The sequence below is a fragment of the Chrysoperla carnea genome, chromosome 1 (assembly GCF_905475395.1).
Source record: "Chrysoperla carnea chromosome 1, inChrCarn1.1, whole genome shotgun sequence".
NCBI classification, from domain to species: domain Eukaryota; kingdom Metazoa; phylum Arthropoda; class Insecta; order Neuroptera; family Chrysopidae; genus Chrysoperla; species Chrysoperla carnea.
The window spans coordinates 138,475,961-138,488,130 of record NC_058337.1 but is presented as its reverse complement, the minus strand read 5'-3'; the positions used below and the strand labels follow the sequence as shown (position 1 = coordinate 138,488,130).

The following is a 12,170-nucleotide window of genomic DNA, read 5'->3' as shown; positions in this document are numbered from 1 at the left end:
GTCTTGATTTGGTTGAGATATCGCCTAATGCTGAGCCTCCTGTATGTAAAATTTTAGATTTCGGTAAATTTAAGTACGAAAGCAAAAAGCGTTTGCATGAAGCACGTAAAAAGCAAAAAATAGTCGTACTTAAAGAAATGAAATTCAAACCTAATATTAGTATAGGTGACTTTGAAACTAAACTAAGGAAAATAAAAGAATTTTTTAAAAGATGGTGATAAAGTAAAAATCTCTTTATGGTTTAAAGGTAGAGAAATTCTTCATAAGGATGTTGGTGAGGAATTATTTAAACGTATAGAAGTAGGATTAGAGGGACTTGCTAAGATTGATCAGCAAACTAAAATGGAAGACCAACAAATGATAATGATAGTTAGCCCTGACAATAAGGTGTAATGTAATACGTCATTGCGAGGAGGTTATTTTAATAACCGACGCGGCAATCTTATTAAGCCTCCTGAGATTGCCTTCACCCTCTGCTACGCATCTCCTCGCAATGACGATGTTGATTTACTATAAACCAAAAATACTAATAAAAAAATCAAAACTATAACAAATTATGCCAATCAAAATTTTAATGCCTGCTTTATCTCCAACTATGACGGAAGGGAATTTAGCAAGGTGGTTAAAAAAGAAGGGGATAAAATCAATCCCGGAGAAGTAATCGCTGAAATCGAAACCGATAAAGCAACTATGAAAGTAGAGGCAGTAGATGAGGGTACTCTTGCTAAAATAATTATTCCTCAAGGTAGTCAGAACGTGCCTATGAATTCGTTAATAGCGGTATTAATCGAAGAGGGGGAAGAATCATCCGAAATTGAAGAATTTATAGCGAAAAACAACAGTAATTCACCTAAAAAAGAAGAAATATCAAAACCTGCTGAAACTATAGCTCCTCAGAACGTTAAGGAAGAGAATATTACGACCGCTTCAGATCAAAACAATATTAAGGTGTTTGCTTCACCTCTTGCTAAAAGACTTGCAAAAATCCAAAATGTGAAACTTGAAGAAATTAAAGGTAGTGGACCGCATGGCAGAATAATCAAACAAGATGTATTATCGCATAAAGGCGGCTCAAAAACCTTAAATAATAAAATAGTTAGTAGAAATCCTGAAGAATATCGTTTAGCACCTAATAACAATATACGTAAAATTATAGCTAAGCGTCTTCTTGAATCAAAACAAACAGTTCCATATTTTTATTTATCAATAGAATGTAATGTTGATAAGTTACTAGATATAAGAGAAGATATTAATAAGTCTTTTGGCGATGATAAATCAGCAAAAATATCAGTTAATGACTTTATTATCCTAGCTGTTGCTAAAGCTTTGCAAGAAGTACCGAACGCTAATGCATCGTGGGGGGATGATGCTATTAGACACTACAATAATGTTGATATTTCAGTAGCGGTAGCAATTGAAAATGGACTTGTTACTCCGATAATTAGAAATGCTAACCAGAAAAATATTATAGATCTGTCTAGTGAAATGAAAGGGCAAATCAAGAAAGCCAGAGAAAATAAACTAACTCCCGAAGAATTCCAAGGCGGAGGGTTTACTATTTCAAATCTTGGTATGTATGGTATTAAAAATTTCAATGCTATAATTAACCCGCCGCAAAGTTGTATAATGGGCGTTGGCAGTAGCTCAAAACGTGCTATAGTCAAAAATGATCAAATAAGTATATCAACAATTATGGACGTAACTCTTTCTGCTGACCACAGAGTAGTAGATGGAGCAGTTGGAGCAGAATTTTTAGCTGCGTTTAAGAGTTTTATAGAAAGCCCTGCCCTATTATTGTTGTAATCTCATTCACCGTCATTGCGAGAAGAAACTGAAAGTTTTGTACGTGCGCAATCTCAGGAGTCCTAATATTGTTTCATGAGATTGCCGCACTCCCTGCGGTCGTTCGCAATGACGATACCTCACCACAAATAAATCACGAATAAAATAATATGAACATTTCAAGCTTTTCGGATAATCTGACAAAAATTTTAGGTAAATATGAGGATTTAAGTGAAAAACTATCCTCAGGAATAGGAGGAGAGGAGTTTGTTAAAGCTTCCAAGGAATATGCTGACCTTGAACATATTGTCCAAAAAATTAAGGAATAAAACAAAGCTAAAGCTGAACTTGAAGAAGCAAATAATTTTAAGCAAGATCCTAGTTTAGATAAGGCAACTCTAGAAATGATTGAGGAAGAAATACGCAATATTGAAGATTCGTTGCCAACTCTTGAGCGTTCCGTAAAAATAGCATTCCTGCCAAAAGATGAAGCGGATAGTAAAAGTGCTATTATTGAAATTAGAGCAGGCACAGGCGGTGAAGAGGCAGCACTTTTTGCTGCTAAGCTGTTTAATATGTATCAAAGATATGCGGAATTAAAAGGCTGGCGTTTTGAGATATTATCTATTGATGAGACAGGCATAGGGGGATACAAAGAAGTTTCAGCATCTATAAAAGGTAAAGATGTATTCTCTAAGCTCAAACTTGAATCAGGAGTCCATAGAGTGCAGCGTGTTCCGGAAACTGAATCGCAGGGGCGTATTCATACCTCGGCTGCTACTGTTGCTGTACTTCCTGAAGTATAAGATGTTGATATTAAACTTGAGGAAAAAGATTTAAGAATTGATACTTATAGAGCTTCAGGAGCAGGAGGGCAGCACGTTAATACAACTGATTCTGCTGTCCGATTAACACATATACCTACCGGTATTACTGTAGCACTACAAGATGAAAAATCCCAACATAAAAACAAAGCCAAAGCATTAAAGTTCTTACGTGCTAGAATATATGAAGAAGAACGTCGGAAAAAAGATCAAGAAAGAGCCAATAATAGACGTGAGCAAATAGGCTCTGGGGATCGTTCGGAGCGTATACGTACTTATAATTTTCCACAAGGACGTGTATCGGATCATCGAATAAATCTTACTCTTTATAAAATAGATGAGGTAATTAACGGACAGTTAGATAAATTTATTGAGGCTTCAATTGCAAATGATGAGGCTAAGAAGCTTTCAGATATATAAAGGGTTCATATGGGTAAACGTAAACTATTGAAAGAATCTCAGAATAAAACAAGCAAAGAGTTAGCAAAAGAAAGATTAGAAATTAGAAGATTACAGTTTAAAGCAGAAAAACTTGGTTTTAAAAATTCTGATAATAAAGAAGAACTTTTATCAGCCTATGCGGGTTATAGAGAAGAGAAATCAGCAAAGAAAGCTGGATTTATTGATAAAGAAAGTAATGGGGATATAAAAGCTTATGATAAGTACCTCAGAAAACAAACTGCGAAAAATGCTGGATTTATAGATAAAGATGGCGAAGCTGATATAAAAACTTATAATAAATATACAAGAAAACAAGCGACAAAGAAAGCCAGATTTATAGGTAAAGATGGCGATGTGGATCTAAAAAATTATAATAAATATATATTAGAACAAACTGCAAAAAATGCTGGATTCATAGATGAAGACGGTAAGGTAAATGTTAAAGCTTATGATAAGTATGCCAAAGAAAAGACAGCAAAAAATACCGGATTTATTTACAACGGTAAAGGAGATATTAATGCTTATAAGAAGCACTTAAGAGAGCAAAAAAAAAAAAAAAATAGAAAATGATAATTGTCTAAATATAAATTATTTAGACATGGAACGGGAAAGCCATTTAATTTTAGCTGGAATGAGTCAAGAATTTAGTTCTAAAATTATATGAAAAATAGAACAAATCTATAAGAGGTGAAGTATAGATAAAGATAAAAATGATATAACGATATAACGATATATACATATGATCCTCAAGGTAGAATGTCTAGCGTGTCAATTGGAAATGTAAGAATAGAAGAAACTTATTCTAATAATAGTTTAAATAGTAATGAATCAATTCTGTTAAATGAAATAGAAGAGAAAAAAGATAACTATAATGATGAAGATTTAGAAATAATTAGTATCACTGCTGATACAGACTCATTAAAAGAGCACAAGGATAGTGATAATAATAGTCAAACAAAAATTTTAGATTCAGAAAAGGAAAGTGATTGCGGTACGTTTGATTGTATGGGTAAAAATGATGATTTTTGTTGTATAATTACCTAACATCATATGAAAACGTTTAAACAATTTAGGTAATTAATGAAATCGCAAGCATCTATAAATGGTAAAATATGGCAGCGTAGAAGCGTTAACGAGGAAATAGTCATAGAATTATGCCGTAGTTTTAAAATCAGTGATTTGCTTGCTAGAATGATATCTTTAAGGATTGATGATATAGCTAAGGCAGAAGATTTTTTAATGCCGAAAATCAAGAATTTGCTTCCTGATCCTTTCCATCTACTTGATATGCAAAAGGCAGTAGATAGAGCTATTAAAGCTATCTTAAATAAGCAAAAAATATGTATATTTGCCGATTATGACGTCGATGGTGCTACTTCGTCAGCATTACTTAAAAATGTTTTCAAAGATTTAAATATTGTTTGTGATATTTATGTCCCTGATCGTATAGCTGAAGGGTACGGTCCTACTCCTTCTGCTATGCAAAAAATTAAAGATAACGGCACTGAATTATTAAAAACAGTTGATTGTGGGGTGATGGCTCATGAAGCCTTGAAATACGCAAAGGATGCAGGGCTTGACGTAATCGTTATTGATCATCATATAGCTATTGAAATATTACCTGAAGCGGTAGCTATAGTGAATCCGAATCGTGTTGATGAGACAAGTGAATGTAAACATCTTGCAGCTGTAGGGGTTGCTTTTTTATTTGCAACTGGGATATTATCAGATTTAAAGAAGCAAAATTATTTTGAGAAAACTCTTCCGCCTAATTTGATAAAATATTTGGATTTGGTGGCTCTTGGTACTGTGTGCGATATGGTAAAGCTTATTGGGTTAAACCGTGCTTTTGTATCGAGCGGCTTAAAAATAATGCATCAAAGGCAAAATATCGGCATTAAAACGTTATATGATATGGCAGGGCTTAATGAAATCCCAAAATGTTATCATTTAGGTTTTATTTTAGGTCCGGGTATTAATGCTGGCGGTAGAGTAGGAAAATCAAGTTTAGGTGCTAATCTATTATCTACTAATAGCTCTAATGAAGCTCTTAAATTAGCTGAGGAGCTTGAGAAGCATAATAATGAACGTAAAGTCATTGAAATGCTGATGATAGAAGAAGCAATGGAAATGGCTAAGACGCAGCAAGATAATAGTTTGTTATTTATTGTTAAAGAAGGATGGCATCCTGGTGTTATAGGTATTGTTGCAGGAAGACTTAAAGAGAAATTTGATAAACCAGTAGCAGTTATAGCCTTAAATGACGGGATCGGTAAAGCATCATGTCGTTCTATTTTAGGTGTTGATTTTGGGGCTGAGATTATTAATGCTAAAGTCAAAAATTTACTAATTGCTGGCGGAGGACACGCCATGGCAGCAGGTTTTACAGTAGTTGCCGAAAAAATACAAGAATTACAAGAATTTTTAAATAACGCTTTTAGAATTAGTCTAAATAGACTAGAAAATTAGAAGCAAGCAGAATATGATCTTGATTTAAGTCTTAGGAGCGTCTACTTACCTTTAATGGAGGAATTAAGTACTTTGGAGCCTTTTGGTCAAGGTAATTATGAACCTATATTTAAATTTGATAATTTATTTGTATTAAAAGCGGATAAAGTGGGAAGTAAGCATATTAGATGCTTGTTTGCTCCGAATAAAAAAAGTTCCAGTAGTAAAGCATTACTAGCTATTGCTTTTAATTCGTTAGGTACTTCATTTGAAGAGGTATTACTTAGTCCTAAAGCACATAATATTTCAGTATAAGGAACATTAAAGACAAATAATTGGCAAAATAATTACACTATTCAGTTAATTATAAAAGATATAATAATAACTTAAAAATGATGTTTATGAGCAATTTAAAAAAAATAAAAGATGCTTCTACAAAAATTTCAAAAGATTTAGCCAAAGTCGAAAAGCATTATCAAAACTATCCCCATCCATTTAGAGATCCAAATCAACCACTTTCATCTGAGAGATAAAAGTTTGATTATAGCGACTAGAAGTCGCATATCAAGCTGAAGCTTATTCGAGTCTTATGTTAGAAATCATGTCTGATTCATGTGCATCAGTATGCTTATTATTATATTCATTAATTATATCATCAGTCACATTACCACTAGTAGCACAAAAGTAACCCCGTGCCCACAAATGATCAGTTACAAAAGTTTGTAACTGATCAAGCAGAAAAAGCACAAGAAAAATTGCATGGTTTTGTAGGTGAAAATAAGCTTTTGAAAGCTGCATGGGGAGTTGTACTTGCTGGATGTGAAGTAATAAAAGTTACTGTTAGTGCAGCTGTAAATTCTGCCATAGCCAATGGTAAGCTTGCTACAAGTGTAAAGGATTTTGGGGCAGCAGTTAGTGATTCATTACAAAAAAGCCCAGCAACTGGTAGAGTACGTTAATTTATTGTAAATTGTGATTTATTCTATAGTATCGGACAGTTTTAAAAAAGTCTCGTCATTGCGAGGAAATTATGAAATAATTGACGAAGCAATCTAGGGGTCTGTCAGATATTTTGTGTAAGTACGATTTCTCCATTTGCCCAATTTTGTAAATTAGTATCATAAAGGATTGCAAATTGGTTTAAAGCCATGGTCCAATTCTTAATAGGCATTGTCCACTTTTTAGATGCATTTGTCAATGCCAAAAAGATTATTTTCTGAATCGATTTATCATCTGCAAACACTCCTTTATTTTTAATAATTTTACGAATTTGACGGTTAGTGCCTTCAATAGCATTAGTAGTATCAATCGCCTTTCTGATGTCTTCCGGAAAGCTAAAAAATGGAGCGATACCATACCAATTGCGTTGCCAAATATCAAAAATAACTGGGTATTTTATAATGGTACACAAAAACTGGAAACTACTAAAATGATAGAATGAGATATAATTTCTAGATACAAAAAAAAAGTATATGTCATAAAAAGCAAAACAATATAGTAGGCAGAAAAAACAAAGATTGTGTTAGAAACAATAAAAGCTGAAATGACCATAGCTCAAATTAGTAGCAAATATGGAGTTCATCCGACACAAATACAAGCTTGGAAAAAAAGAGGTATAGAGAATTAAATTAGTGGTTTTCAAATTAAGCCACAATCCAAGGATCCAGATCATCAGGATTTAATAAAACAATTGTATGAACAAATAGGCCAGTTAACTGTTGAACGTGACTGGTTGAAAAAAAAATCTACATTGTTTGGACTTGGAAATTAGAAAAAATATAGTAGATAAAGATTGTAGTAATCTAAGTATTTCTAGGCAATGTGCTCTACTTTTTATTAAAAAATCTAGCTATTATTACAAGCCAAAAGGCTTAACCCCAAGAGACTTAAAAATAATGCAAGTGATTGATAAAATATACAAGCAGCATCCTTATGTCATTGTCCAATAAAAAGGGACCACTTTATTTAAAATTTTTTATGTCATATTACCTCCAGATTTATAGTTATTAATACAATAACTTTTACCTGTGATGTTTAGTATATGTGCATGATGTACTACTCGATCAATAATTGCATGAGTTAATAACTCATCAGCAAATATTTCATTCCATCTTTCAAAGTCCTTGTTTGTGGTAATAATGGTAGATTTATTTTCATATCGTTTAGCAATAATATTAAAAAAATCATCTACTGAATGTTTGGGTAATTGCTTAAAACCTAACTCATCAAGAATTAATAAGTCAAATGATAAGAGTAATTTAACCTTTTTGTGATAGCTATTATCTGCTCTTGCAATATGTAAATTATAAAGCATATCCGAGACCGTAGTAAAATATACAGAGTATTCTCGTGTTAAAGCTTTTAATGCTAATCCAATAGCAAGATGAGTTTTGCCAGTTCCAGAATTACCTATGAATATGACATTACTCTTAGTATTAATATAATCACAAGTAGATAAATCACTTATTACTTTGGTATCAACACTTGGTTGGAATTGAAAATCAAAGTCTTCTAAATTTTTAGTGACCGGTAATTTAGCAGCACTTTTACGACGACGGTAATTATTATCTTTACGGTGAGATTTTTCATCTTCACATAATAGTGAAAGCAATTCTTTAAATCGTAGTTTATTATTTTGAGCATAAATAATTCTTTCATTTAAGCTATTGACTATACCTGATAATCTAAAACTGCGTAGGTCATTAAGCAAGTTCTGCATTCTGACCTCCAAACTCTGGCAATGGTAAGTTTACTGCATTACTATTTAAGATGTTCTTAATTTTAGAGTAAGAACTTATACCGTAATGTAATGCTCTATGACAGGCTTTATCTAATAACTCATCATTGTAAACCTTACGTAAAGAAATAATACCGCGAGCACAACGTTGCCAATCATTTACTCGTGTTTGTTGTAATAACTCTAATAATAAACTGCAATTATTGCCTATCTGCTGCATTTGTTGTTGATAATGTTCGCTATATTCTATAAAACCTGGGCATAGACGTTTATATTTGGAATAATGAGACGAATTAGTGGTAAATATTCCTTTGCCATCTACTCTAACGTGTCTTGCTATTAAATCATTTTGTATAGAAAATATTTGAACAAGGTTTAGTGATAATTGTACCAATACTTCACTGCATATACCTCTAGTAAATGAATAATTGCTTAGAGTAAGATAATATGCTAATCAAGTAACTATGGAATATAAAAAACTAGCAGTAATAGAAAGACAAGAATTAAAAGCCCATCATAAGCAGGAGAGAGATGGTAGGATTAGAGACCGGATCAAAGCTGTTCTTATGTATGATAATGGCTATAGTTATATATACAACCGGTCCAGTGGCCGAGCTCGCTAAGGCGTCTTAGCAAGCTATGATCACTGGCTGGGAGGTTGCGGGTTCGAACCTAGGCAGCGGCAGTGTGAACAAAAATAGTTAATGGGCGGTAAATTGATCACACTGTCGTCGCTTGGGTAAGAACGAAGTAACCGACTCTATCCACATCATGAAAATTTAATTGTATATATTCGAATGTATTTGAAATAAATAAAGATTAAAACATAATGATGTGGGTGGCCTCTGTTAGAGACTTAAATGTCTGAGGAACGGAGGTAAAACTCCATTATTATATTATTATTATTATTATTATAATGGCTATAGTATTGCTGAGATATTAACAGTGTTATTACTGAGTGATGAGGGGATAAGAAAACATTTAATAGATTATCATAAAGATAAGAAGCTTAAGCCTGAAAATGGTGGTAGTTACAGCAAGCTTACTGTAGTTCAGGAAGCAGAGTTAATAGTTCATTTAGAAGATAATAATAATGTTTATGCTAGAGATATAGATTTGTACATAGAACGTCAATATGGAGTAATCTACACATTAGCTGGGGTAATCAAGCTGTTACACAGATTAGGTTTTAGTTATAAAAAACCTAAGTTAATTCCTGGGAAAATAGATTTAGCCAAGCAGGAGGAATTTAAGCTGCAATATAGTTTATTAAAGAATAATTTAGCTAAGGATGAGTCTATTTACTTTATGGATAGTGTTCATCCTCAATATCAGACTAGAGCTAGATTTGGTTGGATTAGGAAGAATACAGTTAAAACGTTACCAAGCTTTAGTGGATGGAAACGTAAGCATATTATAGGTGCAATTGATGTAAAAAATCTAAATTTAGTAACAACTGATAATCCTAAAGTTAATGGTGATTACATCATTGAATTTTTAAAGAAATTGGAAGAAAATAACCAAGAGAAAAGCAAAATTTACTTGATATGTGATAATGCAGGATATCATAGGTCAAAAAAGGTAAAAGAATATCTACAAAACAGTAAAATAGAACTATTATTTTTGCCACCATATAGTCCTAATCTTAATCCAATTGAACGACTGTGGAAATTTATGTATTCTGTTGTCAGTAACAATAAATTTTATTCAAATTTTGAGGCATTTACTGAATCTATAAGAGCATTTTTTGAAAATATTGAAAAATATAGAAATAGAATTTCTTCATTGGTAAATGACAATTTTCAAACCATTGGTTCTAATCACTTTACCAACTCTTCATGTTAAAGCAGTATATATATTTTGCTGGTACAGAATAATAATTATTATCTATGGTGATATGACAATCTTTTGCTACTTTTCGATTATGCCTCGATGACAAATCAAACGTTTCTAATGGTAAGGGCATTAAATTATTACTTTCTTCTTGCTCAAATAGTTCCTGGAGTCTTTCCAATTAACTGTGTAAATTTTTTCAAAGCCCTAGATTCTTCCTTCAAATTTAATTAAAAAATGAGCCATAGCCGCGTTCCAATTTGGGACAGGCATAGACCATTTTCTAGTCATATAATCAATTGCCAAATATAAGCTTTAAAAACAGCATTATCATTTGGGAAAACTCTCTTATTTTTAGTCACCTTACGTAACTGACTATTGACAGATTCCACAGCATTAGTTGTATCAATTACTACCGTCTAAAGCCGGTAGTTTGGTTTACACTTGCAAAGCAGATTAAAAGCGTAAACGCTAAAACTCTGATATTCTAAAATCATCTTTTTTATGATATTCTTCTTGTTGCTCTATATACTTCTGTACTGCTTCTGAATTCACATTACCAACTGTAACAACAAAATACCATCTAGCCCAAAGATGTTGACCCCAATATCGCTTACGAAGTAGTTCAAATTCCTGTAGCAATTTACGACTACTCTTTCCTTTAATATATTGTAACACGTTAGATATTGAGATACTCGGTGGAACTGATACTAATATATGAACATGATCAGGACTTATGCTGCCACTAATTATATCTATGTAATTAGCTGCACATATTTCCTGAATTACTTCCCTTGCTCTACTTGCTATTTGCCCAGTTAAAACTCTATACCTGTACTTTGTACAAAACACTATATGATACTTTAAATCATACAGGCTATGAGATCCTCTCCTATATTCCATCTCTTCCTCTAGTAACCTATTAGATAGATTATACTAAAGTGTTCGCCTAAAGGCGAGGGTGTTAACCCTATCCCACTTAACTACATAAAAAACCCATGAATGTCTATCTCGATAGTATACAATATCATACAAAAATGGCAGCTTAATTTTAAACAAAATTACCAAGCAATTGGCTCAAAATTTTGTCTTGATTTCTCCGTCCATTATAAAGTCTTATCATAGTGACCATTACGTCTGTTATATGAATCTTTCTCATTTTTGAAATGTTTCTCATAACCTATATGAGTTTCCATTTCTTTTTCTAAAATCTTATTTACTATCTGCTTTTTAAATTCTTGAAAGATTCCTTCCTTGCCAAATATCTCAGATGAATCACTTTGGAATAGTATTTCTGATACTAGTTTTTCTATAGTTGGATTTGATACTTTGATCTTATTTTTCATATTAGCTCCATGTAAGTTGTTTATGTTATTTTTATTCTTAACTATTTTTACAACTTACACATACTTTCTGACACCCTCCAATCTAGTTCCCAAGCAACTAGATGACAGAAATGGAGCTGATCCAAGCAAGCAGCTCTTAAGCAGTAGTAGCAACAAGTATATATTCTACAAAAACTTGTCTTATCTCAGGCTGTCTGTGATTATGAAATAAATATCTATTAAAGAAGTAACTTGTTAAGCTTAAAGCTTGCCTTTTTTCTTCTAAGGTAATTTTGTCATTACTAGATAGCAGAAATTTTGGCAAAGGTAATAATTTATCTTTATAAGGTGTTCCTACCTCATATGATACAGCTCTGCCTGATTTAGGTGATAGATAAGCTAAATCTTGTGTAGTATTGCTAACACTGCATTTAGTAAAGTCAAGTTCTTAGCCCATTTCAGCAAGCAGTGCTAGCTCAAAATTAATATAATCATGAAAACAAAAATTTTTTGTTAGATTATCCAGATAGTTTATTAGCAATGAGAAAAAATTATAATGCTCTTCTCTTTCGTGAAATAACTCTTTGATTAAAGATATGACGGAATTAAAAGCATATAGCTTAGCTTTATTTATAATAAAATTACCGGTATAAGATTTGACAAGCTCACATTTGGCAATTCCGATATGTTCATGGAGTCTTGCTTGCCGTAAAAAATCTACTACATTACCTTCTTGATATATAAACTTGCTTTTTTTCGAAGATTCTTTTGCAACACCTG

General features: G+C 32.4%; 2 protein-coding genes across 2 annotated transcripts; both read left to right on the top strand.

The window, feature by feature from the left end:
• Nucleotides 1-2,186: 2,186 nt before the first annotated feature.
• On the top strand, nt 2,187-3,026 carry LOC123295547 (peptide chain release factor 1-like). Its single transcript, XM_044876938.1, is given in 1 exon segment — nt 2,187-3,026. A coding segment is annotated over 1 exon segment (840 nt).
• A 1,308-nt stretch (nt 3,027-4,334) lies between these two features.
• Nucleotides 4,335-5,516, top strand: LOC123295538 (single-stranded-DNA-specific exonuclease RecJ-like). The gene has a single exon (XM_044876926.1). The coding sequence runs from the start codon at nt 4,335-4,337 to the stop codon at nt 5,514-5,516; it is 1,182 nt and encodes a 393-aa protein (XP_044732861.1).
• The last annotated feature ends 6,654 nt before the right edge of the window (nt 5,517-12,170 follow it).